This window comes from Cibotium barometz, chromosome 50 (genome assembly GCF_041138505.1).
Source record: "Cibotium barometz isolate CiBa-2024 chromosome 50, ASM4113850v1, whole genome shotgun sequence".
Lineage (NCBI taxonomy): Eukaryota > Viridiplantae > Streptophyta > Polypodiopsida > Cyatheales > Cibotiaceae > Cibotium > Cibotium barometz.
In genome coordinates, this window is record NC_141095.1 from 45,603,081 (window position 1) to 45,625,769 (window position 22,689).

Here is a 22,689-nt window from a genome sequence, read left to right on the forward strand (position 1 = left end):
AGGACTTGGGCGGTTTTGGATGAAGAGTAAGGGTAGGGGCATAGACCCTCGAGAATAGCAAGGCCGAGGGTGTCATCCAGTGGTGGGGTGCCCTTACACCTGATGAGATTTGCCCAATTGATGAATTTGGCAGGGCATGGTGTCCTGCTAAATTTTTGCTTTTCTTTTGTCCTGCGGTAGTAGTGGTGGTGACGATGGAGGCTATCTTGGGCCGCCATTGGAATTTTTGTGGTTCTAGAATCATGGGACTAGGAACATAGCACTGCGACTACGGGCATAGTACCTAGATTTACGGATTGCCGCTCATAGAAGTTTTGGGCTTGTAAGAGAGGCTTATAAATCCACCTATAGACGCGGTGTGAGGGCAAGGTTGGTGGTGAATGATGGTTGGGTCTCCTTAAAGTCTGTGCTTAAGATTCTCCTATATGTTGTGGGCTTATGGCTATCGAATTGGAGGTTGGCAAGAGGTACGAGGAGTTGGCTTTGCCAAGTCGTGAGTTGGGGAAGTGGATCATCGGGGAATCCATAGAGTTGTATCACCCACATAATAGCCTTGGGTTGCAAGGAGCTTCTTGGGTACCCAAGTGTGAGGGTTCTTAGGTTTTGTATATCGGGGACAACATTGTACCTGGAGTTGGTTAGTCTTGTTAATGGGGTTAGCAGTGGTAGTGGCTTCTTTGATGTGGGCTTGATTTGTGGGAGTAGAGCTTGGTGTAGATGAGGTTTGGTGAGGCAATTGGATATTCACTATGGGGAGAGGCAACTTTTTTGATGGCATGGTTTTATGTTGGTCAGAGAGTAGAGTGATGGTGGAAGGGAATGGTCTACTTGGGGTGGGTTATGGGGTGACAAGGATTCTTCATCTATCATCGGGATTGTAACTTCACCTGAGGCTAGTTGTTGCAGGGTTGACGTCCTTGCATCCCAATTAATTTAACACCGGTTGTGTCCCATCCACCATCCACTCCCTAGAAGGATCTCTTTGCTCATTGTTCCTGCACACATCACATAAAACTTCCCTTCCAAGGGTTATTACCAATATGCAACGAAGTTGTAATTGTGCCTAAACATTGGACCAATTATGAAGCAATAGTAATGGCTGTGGGCTGGGGTGTTCACTAATGGTGGCCTCCTGAGGGAGTGCCATGTGTCATAGGACATTGGATTCTGATTAGCTCCTATATCAACAAGAGCCAATTTTTGTGTGAAACTTGTCGAGGTGGTCATTCCTAACAATAACCACGCGGGTTTCACTTCCTAGTCCTCTTCTTCGAGGTCCACTACTTGGGCCATGTTCACCACGATGTTTTTTCCCCAGAGTTTTGCATGTCACTCTTTTGCTTCATGTTGTGCTATTTCTTTCATTTTCTCGTGTTGTTTTTTTGGCATGAATGGCCCTTAATGTAGTTTTAGTGTGAGTAGGCCATAGTAGTATTTTAGTTTTCTACCATTGAAATTGTCATCATAACGTAGTTATTGGGAGCCTAGAGAGCTCAACCCTTCGGGGGCGGGGTTTAGGGAAGCCAAAATGACCAGGTACGGACTCAAGAGTGGCCACACTAGTGAGAGTGGCCGGGCACATGTGAAGAGCTTACTAGCTAATAAAAGAGTGGAGTCCAATCTTAGAAGGTTATGCAGTTTAAAGAGTGGAGTCCAATCTTAGAAGGTTATGCAGTTTTGGTTGTGGTTGGGTGGAAAATCCAAGAGCTCTTAGCACCCTCGTCTTGGGAAGGAAGTCGTGCAGCATAAGCTTCCCTTACGCTGGTATCAGAGCTTAGATCCTCAAGCGCTGAATGCTATGAAATTGGGAAGAAAACTGCCAGTCTAATTGCCCATAAACCAATCAGATTCACCATCACCACCAATGTTGTTATAGACCCGGCTCTATTTGAATCCCTGATTGCGCAGCTCATGAGCGCATGCAACGAGGTGCGCGGTCACGTAGAATAGCTCTTTTAACATCTACCGGACCAGGCACGCAGACACCCTGGTTCTCAAGGCCGACTATCATTACTGGGCGCCGGGCGGGCAGGCAAGCTAGCCAGCCTATGATGTCCATAGCTGTCGCCAAGGCGATTGGTCAGCATAATAGCTAGCACCAACATCATCAATGACCGACCAATAACCAGTGCAGATGTCCTTAGCGCGGGTTGATGCAATCCCCAGTCATCATTAGCGTGGGTTGATGCATTCCAGTGTGGGTTGATGCAACCCCCAGCCACTCACTAAATAGAAAACATCGAGTTGACGGATTAATAAAAAAAACCGTGTTGCAGAGTGCGCTGGAGCTTTACCAAATCTTAGAGATTTAAAAATAATAATTAAAAAATCAAAGGTTATACCTTATTAAGGTTTAAACCTTTGTACCCAAGAGCCTATTCCCGCAGAGGAATTACTCAAGTGGAATTTCGAGCCCTTATAGACGATCGAGAGAGCTTGGACTTGAGATTTTTAGGTCATGAGGAGTCCGAATGCATGCATGTAAAAGGGGACATGCTTTAACAAGATACAAGATAAGGGAATTCTTTCCTTACAATCTTTTGCACATGCTTTCTCTTGAATAGCATGCAGTTGCGATCAGTTAAGAGCATGTTTTTTCTTGAATAGCATGCAGTTGCGATCAGTTAAGAGCATGTTTCTACACGATTGCAAATCATCGACTTTTGAAAAGCATGATTGTGTGTGAGATTTTCCTTACCAGAGTTGTGTTTACGTGAAGGTTTTAATGTGTGCACTTAGGCATAACGAGTTCTGATTATGCTTAAGGACATGTTTGCATTGCTTTGCATACGTTTTTGGCCTATTTAGAAAGTTTTTGCTAGTTTGTATGCTTGTTCGCATACAAGAAAGCAATTAAGAAATGTTTTATGCATATAAAGAGGTATTTTTAATGTATGCAACATTCATCAATGTGATGCATGTAAAAGTTCTTTCTTGTATATTGTCTTGGTCATACTGTATGATCAAAGAAGTGACGGCAAACATAAAGGTTCAAATCCATCTAAGTAGCAAGCAGCTTTGAGTCTGTTTTTCTCATATAAGAATTCAGAAGGGGCTTGTAAAAGAGCATTTATGTTTTTGAAGTGCTCATGTTAGGTCTTAGTATTTCTAAGCTTGTCTCGGTACGGACAAGGATAAAGATAAAGGTAAGTAGAATGTTTGTTTTTCACTTTGGATTACCGTAGTTTACTTTTGGCTAAAGGCCTTCATGAGTAGTCACGTTATGTATGAATTCTTTACATGACCTGTTTGAGCATTTTGGACGAGCATTTTATAGTTGCTCAATCTGTAAGCTATGCTTCGTTTGCCACTCTTTCAGTTTGATATGTTTCTATGTGTAAATTATTTTCTGACTCAGTTCAAAAGTCTTGAGTCTCATATGGTTAGCCTAGAGGCTAAGTATGATAGGATTCTTCTTATGTTGGCAGAAATCCAGAAAAGTTTGAAGGCAACCTCCTCACAACTTATGTCTAAGGTAGGAACATCGAATGTTTCTTCTCATGGTGGGGAAGGGACGTCTAACATTCTTGTTGCCCCTAGAGGCCAGGTGAATGTCAGTGGGTCTCTATCATGGGACACCACCACCGTTCTAAAGGCTTTAAAGCCTCCCACCTTCCAACGGGGAGAAGAAGGAAAGAAAAAAAATATGTGGTGACTACCTTCTTGCGAAAGGCAAGATTTGCATAGCTTGTATCAAACGCCAGGGCACCTGTGTGTCCTAAAAGTAAGCCTGTCCCTTGGGGGAAAGGCTTACAAATGTTGGATGAGTCTCACGCAGTCTAAGACCCACCCCAGGATTGGGTAGGTTTGAGAATCTATTCAAAAAGAATATCCTCCCAAAAAATGAGATGGAACAAAATTGGGATGCATGGGATCATTTTGAGATGCGTAATCTCACTTTGACCCATTACATCGACAACTATAGGAAAAGTCATTTTCTCAAGTTGATCATAAGAATCAAGTAAAGTAAAATGAGCCCAAAAAGCTCGAGGAGACGATTAAGTTCACCCAAATCTTTGATGACACGATCGGTAAATGCAAGTGTGCAGTTGATGCACAAAAGTTGTCTATGATGGCATAAGGTCCTATGTTTCAAGGTCCCATGAAACTACAAGGACCTATGTAAAAAAGCAATCAAGCTAAGAAAACTAAGGGACCGATGTGTTTCTTAAGGTCAAAGCATTATGAGAAAGCAAATAAAGAGAATCTAAGTTTCTCTTGCATGGGCAAGGGACATAATAAATCCCACTACCTTAAACTTGGTTTGTTGGACATGGCTGAGGGTTCACAAACCAAAGAAAAGGGAAAGGACAAGCAAGTTTATTTGTGTATCCTATTAGTATGTTGTTTGTAAATCGTTTGATGTTATTTATAGCTGGTTCAAAGTGATGGGAAGGCATTTCTTTTTTGACTCTATGGAATTCGAGTTATGGTACTTTCTAAATTTTTTACAGACTACATCTTTAGATGTCTATGAGTTCTTATGCTTTTTATTTTTTATTGTCCTTTAATGCTTTTACTAAAGCAATGAAGTGATAAGATTAAGGTTATCTGTGAACATCAAAAGATTTTGGTTATGTTTGGATCACCTCACCACAAAGAATTTTAACATGTGGTTATATGTATTTAGGAAGCTTTCATTCTTGCAGTTTGAGTGGGTTTCTTTCTTTTGGTTATTCAAATTTAATCGCATGTCCCTTTGCGATTCTATTTGTTAGTTTTTCAGAGGACGGATTAACTGTAAGGGAAAGGTAAAGTCCCCAATATTATTATATCTAGAAGCTTATGATAGCTTTTGCTATAGAATGATCAATCCAAGTTAAACCCTTGTGGTGGAAACGGATATGATTAATAATGGCATAGGAACTTTCCTTTGTAAGATGGTAAACCTATTCCATAAGAAGTTGGACAAGGTCCAAAAAAGTACTTAGTATGAAAGAGAATCGTATGCTATGGTGCATACGTATGCTATGGTGCATACGTTAACGCAGTGGTGTCATTGGTATGGTACCTAGTTTGAAATAGCCTTTGGCCTTGTGAGTATCAAATGGCTATCTAGATAAAGGAAGTTGAGAGGTTGAAAGGCTCGTCGAACAGAGTTGTCAAGAGTTTGACCTTCAAGTTAAAGAAAAGAGTGCTCGCTTGTAATCACTTAAGGGGTAGTGTGTTGATGATCCTCATGATGCCCATGTGTGGTGTGCCATAGTAATGAGATAGTACTCATCCTGAAGTATAGTGGCCCCATTTTTGAGACAGGCACAACCACTCACGGTAAATCTCATAAAGAGGGTAGTGTCCGATAAGTGACATGATTCCCTAGATGGTAGATATGATGTTGGGATCCTTATTCACCATTCCAATCAGAATTGTTAAGCTCAAGACTACCATAAAAAGAATGTCCGAGGTGACATTATCCCACTTTAATTAGTGAGATATAAAAGAAGTTATTGGCTAGACCAAAGGATGTCCACATTTAAGAGGGTCTAGTTACAATAGCGGATTGCCAAAAGTATCTTGTTGTTACTAAGTGGTATGGGACTTAGTACATAATGAGGATGAGGTAATCAAAAAGTGGTTGACCGGTACTTGGTTGAGAAGTTTCTCATCCAATGATATTTCAAGCTAGTCGACACTTGAAATATAAAGATTTGGCCAAAGGAAGTAAAGTATATGGTTAGTCAATGAGTAAGATGTAGAACTCGAGAGTTAAGGGATTATCCACAATGAATAGAGGCCATGATTCGGTTTGCATAATCAAGAATTGGTTGACTAAAAGGTGTTGGTGCATTCCAACAAAAATACAGTGAGTATGCTAGAGTTAGTTTGGCTATTCATTGAGTATATCAGTCGTATATATGTGGGCTGATTGTTTTGGCATGCTGTGTTCAAAATATTGGATACTATGCTAAGCTTAAGTACGATTACTCATCCATAGCAATGGTCTAACCAAGAGAGTCAATCAAATCCAAAAGGATATGCTACGAGCATAATTAAGAAGCAAACCAATTGGATGCGTATTTGCCCATATTGATTTGGTAACAACTGTACTAGACATTCAGAATGAGGATCCAGTGTAGATTCCTCATGGCCGTTGGACTTAAGAAACAAAAGATACAAAAGGTTAAATATTTTCTTCAAGATCTCCACGAGATGATGAAAATTGAAAGATAATGTTTAGAGAGCATAGGACCGTGCTAAGATTATGCAGACAAAGATCGTAGACAAATCATCTTTGAGGAAGGTGATAAAGTGTTTCTAGAGGTTCTTGCACACTCCGAATCTTTGAAAACAGGAAAAAGTCCAAAGATATCTCCAAGGTATTGTGGTCCATTCACAATACTTAAAAAAGTAGGTAGTGTTGCTATAAGTTAGCTTTACCAAAAAGCTCTAAAGTTCATCCAGTTTTTCATGTTAGTAGATTGAAAAAGGATGACGATAATCTTGTCAGTCACACAAGAGATCCTAGTAAAACTTATTGAACCCCCATCCTTACCACATGAACCAAAAAAAGTCTTAGATTTCGAAGAAAAAAGAACTCGACACTCTGTATGACAAGAGTGTTTAGTGAAGTGGAACGATAGACCAGAAGAAGGTTCTACCTAGGAAAAGGTAAGCACACTCAGAAAGAGGTTCCCAAATTTCATTTTCGAGGACGAAAACTCCTCAAGGGGGAGTAATGTCATAATGAAATTATTGGGAGCCTAGAGAGCTCGACCAACCAGATAAGTCACGGGAGGGGTGGGTTTAGGGGAGCCAAAATGACCGGGTATAGACTCAAGAGTGGTCGGACACTAGTAACAGTGGTCGGGCACATATGAAGAGCTTACTAGCTAATAAAAGAGTGGAGTCAAATCTTAGAAGGTCATGCAATTTTAACTATGGTTGGGTGGAGAATCCAAGAGCTCTTAGCACCCTTGTCTTGGGAAGGAAGTCGTGCAACATAGGCTGCCCTTATAGAAATACCATGCCGTCTTGATGCCGTCGAGTGTTTCTATGCGCACTGTGCCTTGTCGGGTTATTTCAATGACTAGGAAAGGTCATAAGCCTCTGAATTTAAATTTCTTTTTGTGATTTTTTGTGCTGTAGAGGAGGGCCATATCGCCCTCTCATTTCCTTATCTTTAAGTTGGTCATTAAGCCATTGTTTACACCTTAGCTTTTCCACATTCATACTATACACAACTAGAAGGGGTGTTTCATCCAACCTTTCAAGTTCGAAAGATCGGCAGCTTAGGAGATTTCCCGTGAGTTTCACTTGTACCGCGACTCTTAAGCTGGGTACTAAGAATTCCATAGGCATGACCGCTTCAATACCATAGGTTAAACTGAAGGGTGTTACATTTGTGGCTGTCATGTGCAATACGCCCAAAGTGTAGCTGGTTACTTTTGTTCCCAGTCATTTCGGCTAGCGTTAACTGTTTTGGTCAGGATAGCACAAAGGAATTTATTTGTGCTTTCTGTGGGTGACTGGGATTTTTTTTAACAAGACTTGTATCACTTCATTGATGAAGTGTGTGCCATTATCACTCACCAGCTTAAGAGAGCACCCAAAGCGTGTGATCACTGACTGATTTGTAAAGGAATTTCGATGTGGATCTTGCAGCAGCAGCCTTGCAGGTAGGCCTAGCTTTGACCCATTTAGTACAATAGTACGTGACCACTATGATGTATCGTGCTTGAGTGTACCTACTTGCCAAGCTAATGGGTCCTATGAAATCAATGCCCCACTTTTCAAATGGTTGGACGAACACGACTGGGTTTAGGAGCATTATGTCCTTAAATCATGGGATTGCCACTCGTTGGCATTCATCACATCGTTTGATGTATTCTACAGCGTCTCCAATTAAGGTGGGCCACCATAGTCCTACTAAGAGGATTTTGCGAGCAATAATGTCTGCTTTGCTGCTACAAAGTGTCCTTCCACAGTTCTAGAGTGGGCTTGCTCAAGAAGGCATATTTTTCTTTCCGGACATGATATCTTATGATTATATCTTTCCCTTACTTGTAGAGCTACCCTATAATCAACTCATAAGGAGCAACTTTTTTAATGAGATGCCTCACTCGATCTTTGTTGAGGAGTGGGTTGGTGGGTAGGCCATTGGCACAAGGAAGTGTGCAATTTCCTCTCCCCATTCAGGGATTAAGCATAGCTAGAACAAGCAGGCATCTAGTAGGTCATCATCAACACCCACCGGTGGTTCACCAGTGGGGATGTGTGACATATGGTTGGCCAAAACATGTTGTGAGCCTTTTCGCACTGTGACAGTAAAGGTGCTGGTAGTTTTGAAGGATGCCTCGTATGTGCCCTTATGTAGTTCTTGGAAACGAGTTCCCTTGAAATTATCGTCAAAGTCCATAGCACTCTTGCAGCATTGCTCAAAGGAGGTGTGGGCTAGAGCATATAAGGAGTTCTGAAGGGGTACATCTTCTATGCCCTCGAAGAACCTCCCAATCAACCTTTCATCCGAGAACTTATCTCTGTCATTATAGTGAGAATGGAGGTATCTCACCCGGTTGATATAGTCCCGGATGGATTCCCCATCCTTTTGTTTTACGTTGTGCAATTGCTCGATTGGGATCCATCGAGTCCCTTGCCGTAAGTATCCTACTTTGAAAGCCTCTTTCAAGGCTTCAAAGGTGGCTTTATCCTTTACCTTCAGCGATCGAAACCACTGCCCATCTTTCCCATCTAGGGTGAGGCAAAGGCACTCACCTTAACTTGGTCATCCACGTGGCCAAATGCCTCGCAAATTTGATTAAACATCTCCATGTGCGGTCTGGGATCACACTTGGTGATCAATTTAGAGATGTGGGCTGGTTTATTCTTTTTGTATCTAGGCCCTTATCCTGGTTGAGCCAATGCTGCTGGTGTTATTCTTGTAGCTACCCCCCTACCTATTTCCATGGCTATCCTCAACATTTTTGGAGCTAATCCTGCCATGGCGGGGACTGGTGTGGGTTGGGGTAAGATAGGCGGGGGAGCTAGGTCATAGTATACCATTGGGGGTCCTTGTGTCAAAGGAGGACCGGTTTGTGCTTCATAGGGCCCCATATGATATTCGGGCTACTTTTCGCGAGGCAGGTATTGCTGGTACCTAGGTGCTGCAGGTTGATAGAATTGTTCCGAGTGGCCTCTCTCCCTTTGATAGGAGGTTTCCGATTCCCGGTGAGTGGGTTCCTGTCTAGGTTAGGCATAGACCTGTGGTCTTGGTATGAGTTTTCCATTCCAGTGGTAGAGATGGTTCCCAGACTGCTGGATTAGTCTGGATCGGGTTACTTTCACTCTGTCCTATCTCAAGTCTATGGCCTAGCAGTGTGGACTCTCTTTCAAGAGGTTGGCATTCCATGCCCCTCTCTCCTTTGATAGGAGGTTTCTGGTTCTTGTTGGTGAGTGGGTTCCTGTTCTAGGTTGGGCATAGATCCGTGGTCTTAGTATGAGTCTGCTATTCCAGTGGTAGGCATGGTTCTCAGACTACTGGATTAGTCTGGATTGGGTTACTTTCACTTTGTCCTATCTCAAGTCTATGGCCTAGAAGTGAAAAGATGCAGGGGAGAAGAGAGCTTGAGCTCTTGCAAGCACACACACACACAAAACCCTAGAAGAGAACACACAAGGTGAGAGGCTGAAAATCTTCTTCTTCTTCACACGACAATCAACACACCATATACAAAGATAAGAGTACACACAATATGAAAAGGTACTCAACCAAATACATACTAGGGTTCTCTATAGTGTGAACCCAGCTAAATGAGCTGGCGCAATAACTATGCCACAGTCTCTAGAATGGCTGTCACACAGCCTGTCATCTCACTGGCTGCATATCACCCATGATCTCACCAACCATGCCAGTGGTATAAGTGTGGGGCCTATCCCCCAGGCGGGTCATCAGTGTCCACCGCCTCATTAGATGAGCTCGATATCTCAACACTCCCCCTCGAGCTCAACTCCATCTCATGTACACCAAGCAAAGTCCTGAATCTGCGGAGCTTCTCTGTACCCAACGCTTTGATGAAGATGTCAGCGACCTGATCCTGTGTGCTGACATAAACAAGGTCAATGTCTCCTGCCAAAACCTTCTCTCTAACAAAATGGTAGTGGACCTCTATATGCTTCGTGCGAGCATGAAAAACTGGGTTCCTGGCCAACTATATACTGCTAATGTTGTCACAAAATGACAACTTGTAGTACTCGGTCCTCTTTCTGTACTGGATAGAGCAACCGTAGGCTGCTTCGTACTGCTCCAAGTACAACAGCACTCCCCAAAGAAAACATGAAGCCACTAGTAGATCTTCTATCTGAGATACTACCAGCCCAATCAGCATCTGTGTACCCATGTACACATATCTCTGTCCCAGTTTCATAAAATAGTCCACAATGCAAAGTAGACCTCACATACCTCTCAGTATGCGTCTCAATGCATGATGCAGCCTGCCACTCCATGGTCTATCAACTAAACCACTAGATGAGGACTCTTCTGGTCCACTCAAAGACTGTGATTGCTGACTTGTATTCTGTGCAACCACATTTCCACTCACATCAGCCCCAACAGCTTCTTTTTCAGCAGCATACCGGCTGCTCATCTCATCAAAAACAACATCCAAGCTTACCCTGAACTCACGTGTAGCAGGGTTATAACACATGTATCCCTTTTGCTCAAGGGAATACCAAATAAACACGCATTTTTCAGCTTTTGGATCTAGCTTAGTTCTCAGCTCATCTGGCACATGCACATATGCAATGCATCCAAAGACTTTAAGATGAGACAAATCAGGTTTTTTGCCAGTAAACCTCTCCTCTGGAGTTACATCATGTATGGCTGCAGTTGGAGTCCTGTTCATGATGTAAACTGCTGTAGAAACAGCCTCAGCCCAATAGCTATGCGGCATATTCTTCTCTCCCATCAATGCTCGCGCAATCTCAGCAATGTGCCTATTTTTCCGCTCAGCAACTCCATTTTGCTGCGGAGTGTATCTGCATATAAACTGTCTCCGAATACCATTCTTCTTTAAAAATTCAGCGAACTCATTGGAGAAGTACTCTCCCCCTCCATCTGACCTTAGGCACTTTACATATTTCCCTGTTTGCTTTTCAACCAGAACTCTGAAATTCTGAAAATGAGTGAATACCTCACCCTTCTCCTTCATGAAGTATACCTACACTTTCCTTGTGTGTGGTCATCAATAAATGTCACATAATACTTGCAGCCTCCCATAGATATGGTCTTCGTAGGACCTCATACATCTGAATGCACAACATCTAGTGCATTTCTGCTCACATTTCTGTCACGTGGAAATACATGCTGTGTTTGCTTTCCAAATTGGCATGCTTCACATATTTTCTGCATACCTTCAACTTTAAACTTTGGCAGCCCTGTCACAATTCCTTTAGTCTGCATAGACTTCATTCTCTGCACATTCACATGTCCAATTCTTTTATGCCTCCTGCATAGATAATGGCACATCTCCAACATGGGCAATTGGATGAGCAGTGTCATCCCTTGTTTCCACAAAACCTGGTCTTTCAACTTCTCTTCTAGAGGGTACGGGTGCTCTTTTTTACAAGGTACGGGCATACGTTGAGCAAGGAACGGACGTTCATTTAAAAAGGTACAGATGTACGCTTGAGGAAGGCACAGATGTGGCTTGATAGATGGTATGGGCGTACGCTTGTGAAGGAACGGGTGTACGCTTGCTGGGTCAGGTAGATCTACTAAATTCGCAGGGATGACGTGTCTTCTAACAGCCACCCCTTGATATTCTCCTTATTGTATAATTGTACCCTATTTGTACCCCACTTCAATGCTATTTATGCCCTTTTCAATGCACTGTATTCTCCTTGAATGCACACTACTCATATTTATGAAGTAGATTTGGAAAGATCTGGCCAGAAGGAAGGAATGGCCGCGACGCCTAAGGAAGGAACGACCGTGGCTCTGAGAAGTGAATGGACGTACGCTTCTTAGAAGACGAAAAGGCACCAAACTTCCTCGAGATATCTTTGAGATTTTGGGTTTTTCTTTATGATTTTTTTTTGTGTTTTCTTTTTGTGGATAGCTTGAGCTAACCTCAAGCTACCCAATGGTACATAGAATGCTTGACAAAACCTATTGACCTACGACAAAACCGACCAAATGGGTCGAGTACTAGAAGAAGTGGATGCTTGGATACTTCAGTTGTGCGATGAGGTTTGTCCACTGCCACTATCTTGGGTTGCATTGTAGCCGAGCTAGGGGGTGTTAATAGATGCCACCGAGCGAGACGGAGATGGAGCCGCTTAACGTCGACTTGAAACCAGGTGGGTTCATGTCATCCCAAGGGCAATCCCACTCGCCATTTCTACCGCACGATGGGTGGCAGAAAGGTCATGAGAGTGTCCTCTTTTACACACACATACCAGGAGACGGAGCTGAGACGGAGCGGAGCTGAGAGAGAGAGAGAGAGAGGAGAGAGGAGGAGGAGGAGGAGAAACAAAAGTGCAAAAAAAGATGGCTATTTTTTTTTCAAATATAAGAGTAATAAAGAGTATGTTGGGTAAAATCATGGGAAAAAAAAGGGGACGCTTGTGCACAGAGTAACGCAAACATGTTGCCTACTACTACCTCCAGCAGGCATCGCCCGGCTGTAGGCTTTCGCCAAAACTCGTTGTTGACGCAGTACCTCAGGCAAATAGTCAAGGTGTGTTCCTCTGTCTCGCATCAAATTTCGTATTGGAATTCTTTTTGGTCAAAATACACAAATTTCAAGATCACTAAAAGCCATCGCCGGGCAAGTTAATGAAAATTTGCCGTTTTCTTCTTGATCCTGTTTTTTAAAACTAGCGTGAATCTAGCATTACGGCACGGGTACTTGTATCTGAAAGAACTCTGCGAGACATCAATCTAGTTGAGAGTAACAAGGGCATAACAATAACAACAAATAAAAAACCAGATCTACCTTTTCCAGATGAAACCGTTTTAGCAGCACCACAAGACACAGTCGCATGCGCTATTAGATTGGCATACATATTTTTGTACGAGGGATATCACAACATGAAATTCCGCAGCTCTCCCGAAACACACTAATGTTGGTACACCTGCCTGTGGCAGGGACCCATCGTGACCACTTGTGAAACTTAGATGGGAAATCTTGCTCATCCAGACTCTGCCCATGGCCGCGCTGGCAAAGATTTTTCTGCATGAAGGGCTACTCTTTCATGAGCCATTGCTTGATAACTCATGAAATTTACAGCTTCTTGAGGGGACACTAAACTACGGCAAAATTAAATGAGCTAATTAGATAGATAGCTAATTAGATAGATTTTAGGAGGACGGATACGGTTCTATGTTTTTAGTAAGCTATCATTATTGCCACCTACTTCTAGCTAATTGTGATCTTAAGTGCTTTGATTGTGTGTACTTGAACAGGGGTGTTTCCTTTGTAGGGTCTCTAGCCACTCCACATTTTGAATTGTGATTATATTTTTTTGCTCCAGACCCTTGATATTTTCCATAGGAGACAGTCCTTGTAGTTTTCATGTTACCCTCATGCATAGGATTTTCTACTTTCTTCTCCGAGAGAGAGAGAGAGAGAGAGAGGGAGAGAGAGAGAGAGAGAGGAAGATATATTAAGAGTCTACTAAAGACCCAATGTGCCTATGAGACCAAAGTGATACAATAATGTCCATGGCATATCTCATCATGGAATGGAAAATAAAACAAAAAGAAGACATAAACATAGCTATCTCATTGGGGTGATACAAAACTGTCCATGGAAACTCATCATGGAATACTAAGAACATAGAAACATGAGAGCAACATCAGCTCCGAGTAGATGGTATAATACCAGTCTCCAAAATATCAAGCATGGGGCTAATGAGTATGGCCAAGAGGTCTCTCCCTCAGCTATGTCACGTGGAAAGGTAGCTCCATGGCGGTGGAGCATGTCCTGGGTTTGGAGCTGATGAGGTGATCCTTGCCGACGGGGGGCCGAGGGCGTCGGGCACGTTGGAGTGTGGAGGCTCGATTTGAGGTAGCTCCTCTCGGGCGAGGTAGGTCCAAAGCAACTCGTGGAGGGTCCACAAGATCCACCATGTCGGTGTCCTCCACCTCCTTGGTCCACAAGAAACTGGTGATGGTTGGCTGGTGAGGGAGGGGGTGGGGTGGTTGGGGCCGAAGCTCTCTCAAGAAGGTGTCCCTGTGTCTGCGGAGCTCAAGCAGAAGAGGCCTAGGCAACGTTGGTCCTGGAAGTCAATGATCCTAGAGAGTGGACCATATCCCTCACGAAATAGACAGTAAAACCTCCGGCGGATCTCATAGTATACCGGGCAACGGCATATGTAATGCTCCTCTGTCTCAACCTCTGTGTGGCATAATCGGGAGATCCTTTCCTCTCTGGGTCTCCGTATGAGCTTCCTGGCTTTGAAGATGCGCCCAGCTCTACCTGTCTCCACTTTGAGGCGGTGGGATGAAACCCGTATCTGGCCAATCGCAATCCGCATGGCATGGGATGTGAAGAAACAACACTTTTTCTAGCCCTAAAAAGGGACTTTCTGGATATTTTATATTTTATATTTTTGGGGGTTTTTTGTTTTGGCAGCTGGCCTACACCTTTATGGTGACCGACCAGCACCCCCCCTTCACTATATATAGCATTGTCTATACCTCATCATTCATGTACCACTTCATCGCCATATCAGGTACCATTTGGCCACCTATAGGAGGGGCTCATCTTTGCGTTTTCCTCTGTTGGTCCAGGTTGCTTTTTACATCAGGCAGTTTCTTGGCGCTTACATCAGGCCTTCTTCTGCTCCACATCTGCATTTTACTTTAGCACATGTCAGTGCCTACATTAGAGCATACATCAGCTTACATCAGAGCTTTGCTTCAACAATCATCTGCGTTTTGCTGCAGCATACATCAGCCCACATGTGCGCTTACATCAGGCTTATGTCAGGGCTTATATCGGCATTTATCTCAGCCTTCTTCAGCGCACAGATCAGGGCTCACATCCGTGCTTACCTTCAGCAAATCTTGTGCGTTTTGGCACAGCCCTCGAGACGGCAACCCTCTCTGCTACATCGGGACAGCAGCCCTCTCTGCCACACGTCGGGAGAGCAGCCCTCTCTGCTACATCGGGACGGCAGCCCTCTTTGCTTCAGGTACGCAGCACCCATGTCACCAGAGCTTGAACCACTCGGAACGGTAGCCCTCTTTGCATCATGTATGTAGCACCCATGTCATCGGAGGCTGCACCACCATCATCGTCATCGACGTTACCTTTTTCCGCTGTCACTATCACTTCGGACAAGAAAAACAAGGGGCAATAAACTATCGAAACCAAGGTTGAATTAAAGGACAAGGAAAAGGAGCTTATGGATGACATAAAACCAAAAGGGGACATAAACCCAAAATAGCCAAAAGCTACACATGATGCAGAAGCATCCACCTCAAAAGTCACCACACAAACCACAAAACCCATATGTGCGAGACACAGGGTACAAAAACCCAAAAGAAAATTCGATCTCGTCGCATGGGCAAACATAATGAAAAACTGAAGATCCAAAGAAAGTCAGAAGATGAAACAAGTTCTAGTACGTCACTTTGTGAGGATGAAACAAGTTCTAACTTTTCACTCAGTGCACCTCATAGACCAATTAAGAAACTAGAACCCACCCAACCACCCCAAATTGAGAATCATGTTCATATGATATATACTGAACGCAAAAAGCAAGCTCAGAAGAGCATGCTTAGCTTGGTTGAATGTCTTACAGGATCACCGGTTGTGATTGAGCCTAATAATGCCAAACCTAAAAAAACAACCAAAATACAAAGCTAGAGGAGTACCGCTTCCCCTTTCAAGAGGAAGACATACTCTCTATAAAAGAGTCATTTGAGACAGAGTGCGCGAATTATGCGGTTGAGAAAGCACGCGAGGAATTCGATAATTCCGTTAGAAAATTAAAGCAGTCTCTCAAAACCTCATTTGGAGCCTGTAGGAATGCTCTTCTCTCATGGTGAAGCCAGCATAACATCAGCACTTGCACCTTTAAGGGCTCAACATGAGTTATACCAAGAAATAAAGAACTCCATAGAACAGGATTGTGAGGATTCGTAAGTTTTCAAACAGTTCTCATTTAGAATTGTCAAAGGACCAAATGTGCCAGTGTACACATTGGGTACTCTTGAAAAGCTGAGAGCCAAAAAGAGGATGAAAGTGAATGGGAATATGAAATCGAGACGGGATCTGAAGGTGAAATAAAAACTGAAACATTCATGGTTCTTTTGGAAGATTCTATCATGATATGGTTGGATTTTCCTACAGGCAATGATGTTAAGCACAAACGCGTAGTGATTAGTCCTCGAGTTAGTCATAACATCATGACAATAGACACTTGGGTGTCATTGGGACAACCTAAACTCATCCCTACAGACAATGCTCTTGTAAGAGGAGCCAATGGACAAAACATTGAAGTTCCTGGTTCTTTTGGCTATGCTACTCAAACAATCTATGGAGATGTGGAATTTACATTCCATGTTACCCTAGATTCCCTTGAGTATGATGTCATCCTTGGTGGAACTTGGATACGTGACTCGTTGTATTCAATAGATGAATCCATGCAAACAGTCATCTTGAACACTCCTGCAGGCCATGTACAATTGCTATTACGGGAGTAAGAGACCTTGGAGGAGCTGGAACTTCCAACATATCTTACTGAAAAGATCCCTAGGATTGGAAATTTCAAATAAAATCACCACAATTTAAGCACAGCTTTATCCAATACGAGAACACAATCTCATGAGTCTTGAGTTATGGGATTTGTTAGGTCAACCAACACTCATGGCTCATCCTGAAAAAATTCCCTTTACACAAGACTTGAACATGCCATGTTTGGGGTACTTTGAAAATACAATGTACATTGGAACTAACCCCCCTTTTGGTTGAGTATATTGGAAGCAGATTTGATCTTGGGGCATAAATGGACTATTGTTGCCCAATTACCATTGGGCTTCGCTAGTGATAGAATCATCATGATGGTCACCGACAAAAAGTTGACAATACCATATTGCAAGGAGGAGGATCCAACTTTAATGGATTTCTACAATGTTGAACGCAAAAGGTTACAAGCCTCTTCCACAGAAGCCCCTCTACACAATGACCTACCATCTACGTCAATGATCGACTTCGATAAAGCATCTACTCCTTCAACCCCATCCTCACCAACGAAGTTAGATGCCAATACCTCGCAATCAAAAGCTATTCCTGAAGAAATTCCCACAATGCAACCATCTATCTCTAACATGGAACGCAAAGGAAAAGCCTCGGAGCCTATGTCTCTCATCAACAAATCCCAGCAAAGGAGACAACCGCATGCTCGAAAGCCTCATCATCGACAGTCACCTCATTGTCAAAAATACCCATGAGTCTCAAACATGCAACCTCAGTACTGCCAACCAATGTGAAGGAGGTCCCAAAACCTTTCACTCCCACCAAAAAGAAAACTCCACCAAGACACCAAAATCAAGGTATCTTAATGGTATCAAGATGTGGGTGGAGAAGCAACTACTTGTAGCAAGGCTACTACGAAGGTGCCATTCAAATTTGGGTGCCTCGACAGTCAAAGCCTCTTCTTTAACGCAGCACTCAGAGGCCAAGCAAAAAGAAAAGTACTCCACAACACCATCCACAAAAGCCTGTGCGAGTTCCTAAAAAAGATTACTGTAAGCACAAGGGTACTACCAAGATAATACCAAAGCTTGGATTCTCAAGCGCATCACAAAGTCCCCTAAGCTTGCACAAAGAAGAAAGCCTCAGCACCAAAAGCATCAACCACAAACTTATAATGTTCATCAAAGATGGGTGCCTGGGCATGTGCTTCAACAACAAAGATACTATGATGGCAATCCCATCATATGGTTGCCAAAATCGAATAACGTAAAGAAAGCCTCACCACCAACTTCAACCCCAACAGCTTCACCTAAAGTTAGATAAGCATGGAGGCCCAAACAACACCAAGCAAGTCACTTAACCACTCTTGTGCATTTAGTACCTACACAAGAGCTTGTGTGTTCAAGCAGCAAAATGGTCACTAACCAGCAGTCTTATCTACCGTCTTGACAATAATTGAGCTAAAAATTCAAGAATCAATTCCCACATCTGCGACGGAGACTTATGAGCGCATCAAAGACAAACTCACAATTCTCTTTTCACCCCTCTGGATGTGAAGTGTAAATGCAGAAGCTACACGGCAGACATAAGAACCTATTCTCTCAAAAAGGAAAATAGCCACAAGAACCTGTTGTTCTGTCACATGCACTCTGCACTCGGTGCATGGTGACAAACTGGCTCATCATCAGCAGTGCAACATTTGTACATTATTAGAACCCAGTAGGATGATATTTGTCGTACGCTGTGACCACATTGTACATCAATCCAGGATAAGTCAAGTACAAGCTATGTAGGTCATTCCTCAGCCTTAGCGGGTCAGTCAGTCAGTCAAGTCCCTTAACCCACTTGGAGAGAATCATTCATGCATGTAGAGCCAGTAGAAGCCTTAGGGTTTTGTCACAGGCACTCTGCACTCAGTGCATGGTGACAAATTGGCTCATCATCAGCAGTGCAACATTTGTACATTAATAGAACCCAATAGGATGATATTTGTCGTACGCCGTGACCCCATTGTACATCCTTAGTCCAGGATAAGTCAGGCACGAGCTACGTAGGTCATTCCTCAGCCTTAGTGGGTCAGTCAGTCAGTCAAGTCCCTTAACCCACTTGGAGAGAATCATGCATGTAGAGTCAGTAGAAGCCTTAGGGTTTGCATCAGAAAGCACTCTGCATTTTGCATAATATGCATTCATATGCCTGTGCATCATTTAGAACGTCCCATAAGCCTTAGGGAATTTACTAGGATTTATCCGGTATTCTTCCCATATTTTATGGTATTTATTTAGCATTTAATGTCATTTATAAATATAAACTTTATTAAATAAATGACCAGCCAACTTGACCAGCCCCTAGTTAGTATAAATAGGCTTGCATAGGGCTTAGTTCAACATTCAATCTTCAGTGTGCTAAGAGCTTTCCTCCTGAGCCCTAGGAGTACCCTTGCCTTCAGCCTAGATTGAACTCCTGCTCCTTGGTAGTTGGCATCTTCTTGCAGCCCTTCTTGAAGCCCATCTAGTAGCCCTAGGCGCAGCCATCAGACCCCTTCAGCCAGCAGCCAACAGTCCTTTTAACGCAGCAGTTCAGCTCTTCAATCCCCTGCAGACCTAGGCGCAGCATAGAGTCCATAGGCGCTTGCAGTCAGCACTCTTGCAGGCCTCAGATCAGCATCAACCTCTGCGTTTGTGCATACAGCATAACCAGCAGGTACACAGACCAGTACAGTCGTGCGTTTGCAGATATCCAGCCTTGTAAACTTGCGTTTGAGTCATACAACAGGTGTAGATCTGCGTTACAGCCCTACAACAGCCCTACAGACCTGTGTTTGCGGATTCCCAACAGTTCAAGCCTTGATTCATCAGTCTACATCAGTATCGAGCATTCAGTGCATCATCCAGGCAATTCATAAGCATTTACAGCATTCTAACATAGCTTACATTAGTCCACCATCTTCTTTTCTCAGCCTCAGGTGTGCAGCCCTTCCTCATGCCCTTGGGAAGAGTGCATAGGCTCGAGATCAGTTCATTGAGGTGTTTCTACAGCCATGTACAGTTCAGCCAGGCTTCCGATCCTCCGAGATCTTGCGTTTGGCTTATCTACAGTCCACAGTCATTCTCTCTAAAGTAATAAAGCAAATACTATCTTGTTATCGGGATAGGGGGCCCTTCAGTGGGTAATCCGGGACCCAATCTGGTGTACAGTTCTCATGTATCTCTCTCTCATTTCCCTATCGTCTTTCCAAGACTTTAGAGGGCGAGTTAGAAAAGCAGTTATCTGAGCTTCTCCGAGCCGGATTCATTCGGCCTTCTTCCTTCCCATTTGCTGCACCTATCCTATTTGTCCAAAAGAAGAACAAGTCTGCACGCCTTTGTGTAGACTAAAGGGCATTAAACAAACTCACTATCAAGAATAAGTTTCCTATGCCAAGGATAGAGTACATTTTGGAGCGTTTAGACAGTGCTAAGTTTTTTAGTAAGATCGACCTCAAGAGTTGTTACCATCAGGTCTGCATTTTTGAAGCTGACATTCCAAAAACAGCTTTTCGAACAGAGCGTGGTCACTACGAGTGCGTAGTCATGCCTTTTGGGCTTACAAATGCACCCGCAACCTTCAATAAGATGATGTCTAGGATTTTCGCAGTCCACAATTGGAAGTGTGTTTTTATATTCCTTGATGATATACTAGTCTTCTCAGCCACTGCGGAGCAGCATGAGAAAGATGTGGAGAAAGTCTTGCAACTTTTGCGAGATAATTAGCTCTACATAAACGCCAAAAAGTCTGTCTTTGGTGTTAAGGAAGTTTAGTATTTGGGCTACATCATCAGTTCCGATGGGATTAGACTGGATCCATCAAAGGTTCAGGAGATCTTAGATTGGGACATTCCTAAGACCGCCCAAGAAATCCGCTCATTCGTAGGTCTTTGTCAGGTCTATAGTACCCATGTCCATCAGTTTTTCAACCTTGCAGCACCTCTTACCGACTTGTTGAAGGGGGTGAAGACTCGCAAGCAGAAAGTCTCAGTTACAGGCAAGGCGCTTGATGCATTCCGTGCACTCCATAAAGCTGCCTCAGAAGCACCTGTATTAAAGTTAGCATCATGGGACGAACCTTTCGAGGTCATCACCAATGCCAGCAATGTAGCCATAGGTGTAGTCCTCCTGCAAGACAATAGACCCGTGGCATATTACTGTAGAAAGTTGGAGGTCGCCGAAAAGAATTATTCGGTATATGACAAAGAGCTTTTGGGTGTGATCACAACGCTTAAACCTTGGAAGCCTTTTCTTTATGGACAGGCTTTCACAGTGAAAATAGACCACCAAGCACTTAAGTGGCTTCAGACTATGCCAAGTGCCCAGTGGAGTGATCGACAGGCCAGGTGGAGTCAAATCTTCCAACAGTTTGGAGGTATGATTGAATACATCCCTGTAAGCATAACCCAGTAGTAGATGCTCTTAGTCGAAAGTCCAGCATCCAGGCAGTCCAAGAATCTACCATTCTCGAAATCACGGGGAAGGACTTAGATAGTATGAAATACCAATATGTCGACTCTCCTGAGTTTGGTAGTCAGTACAGTTTGGCCCTCAATTCTGAGCCTGGCCACTATTCAGTACAGAACGGTTGGTTGTTCTACAAGAACCGTCTCTGTGTTACTAGGGAAAAGCGTTCCGTTCTTCTCCACGATGTCAGAATATGCAGCGGAGATGATGACCAAATCTGGGAACACAAGAGCAAAAACGCAGGCAGAAAAACAGCACAAGAGAGAGACAGATGTAGGCGTGTAACTCTGCTCTATATACACAAGAAGATCCCGAGGAATGATACAAATGAGGTATGGGGGCTGAGGACCTATATATACCCCCCTAGAGGGCAGTCGGCCAGCATAAGGAAAAGCCCACGACTGATAAAAAGGTCCACGACTGCATAAATGCAGTCGGCCAGCAATCTGGTGCCCAAAACTGATCAAAACCAGTCGGCCAGCAGCAAGAGTGCCCACGACTGATAAACACCCAGTCGGCCAGCACTGTACTGCTCTTGGCACCCTCTGGCAGCCCTCCCAAGCCTCAGAAAAATGGAAAAAATAGGGAAAAAATGCGAAGAGTGGGGAAAAATGGGAAAACACCTCATAAGGGCGGGCACACCCACAACAAAGGCCCTGGTGTATAAATCTAGACAGGATATGACTTCTAACACCCCCTCTCAGCTCCTGGCTGTGAAACCAACCACTGGGAGCTGGGGTGCCGCCTGAGCAAGTCCTGAGAGAGCGACTTCGTGAAGAGGTCCACCGTACTGTCCTCCGTCGAACAGAACTCTAGCAAGATGTCATCAGCAACGATCTGTTCACGAACAAAGTGCCTCGGGATGACCATGGGTTCCTCCAGTGGAAGCCCAAACCTGCAATGTAACCTCCTCCTGCTCCGTAAAATTGCTCCTGGGACATAAGTAGATCTCCTCGTGTCCGGATCTCCTCCCCAAACCGAGTCACTCCAACCGTGGAGTCGGACTCCATCCAACAATCCCCCTCCTGTGTACAAGAGTCCATGATCCTTCGCATGCCGCAGAAACCATAGGAAACGCAATCCTGCCTCCCAAAGAGACATCTGCAACCAAGAGCTCAACTGCCTCATCAGGAAGCTCTCGTCCAATCTGGTGTCCATCAACCAGATCAATGAACCATACAGCTTCTGAATCACAGAGACATCACACTGCTCACAAGGATCAACACCTGTTATGGTGCACAAGCAAGTCCTGGAAACCTGATGAAACCTGTCAACCACCCCCTCTGAATCCGGAACCACAAAGCCTGGAGAAACCACCTCCTTCTGCAAGTAAGCACCTGTCACCTGCCGGGCTTTCCGAAAGGTCCCCGTGGAACACAAGATCCCCGTGACCTGTTTAGCTTCCTCTGACTCACGAACACAAGAACTACCAACCTCAGTACTGGAAAGTTCCTGCCAACTGCTGCCATCTACTGGTAAGCTATCCACCATCTGGTCCCGGAAAGCCTGTACCTGCAGCGTATCCACACTTGAGTAGCCATTACCAGACTGCC

At 43.9% G+C, this 22,689-nt stretch overlaps 1 protein-coding gene across 1 annotated transcript in view; it reads left to right on the top strand.

Annotated features, from left to right (window-relative positions):
* Positions 1–12,519: 12,519 nt before the first annotated feature.
* Positions 12,520–22,689, top strand: part of LOC147610155 (UNC-50 family protein) — a 47,464-nt gene continuing 37,294 nt past the window's right edge. Inside the window, exon 1 of the mRNA XM_086786985.1 lies at positions 12,520–12,674. Within this exon, the coding sequence (XP_086643111.1) occupies positions 12,582–12,674 (93 nt within the window). The 5' untranslated portion in view covers positions 12,520–12,581. The remainder of the gene's footprint in view (positions 12,675–22,689) is intronic.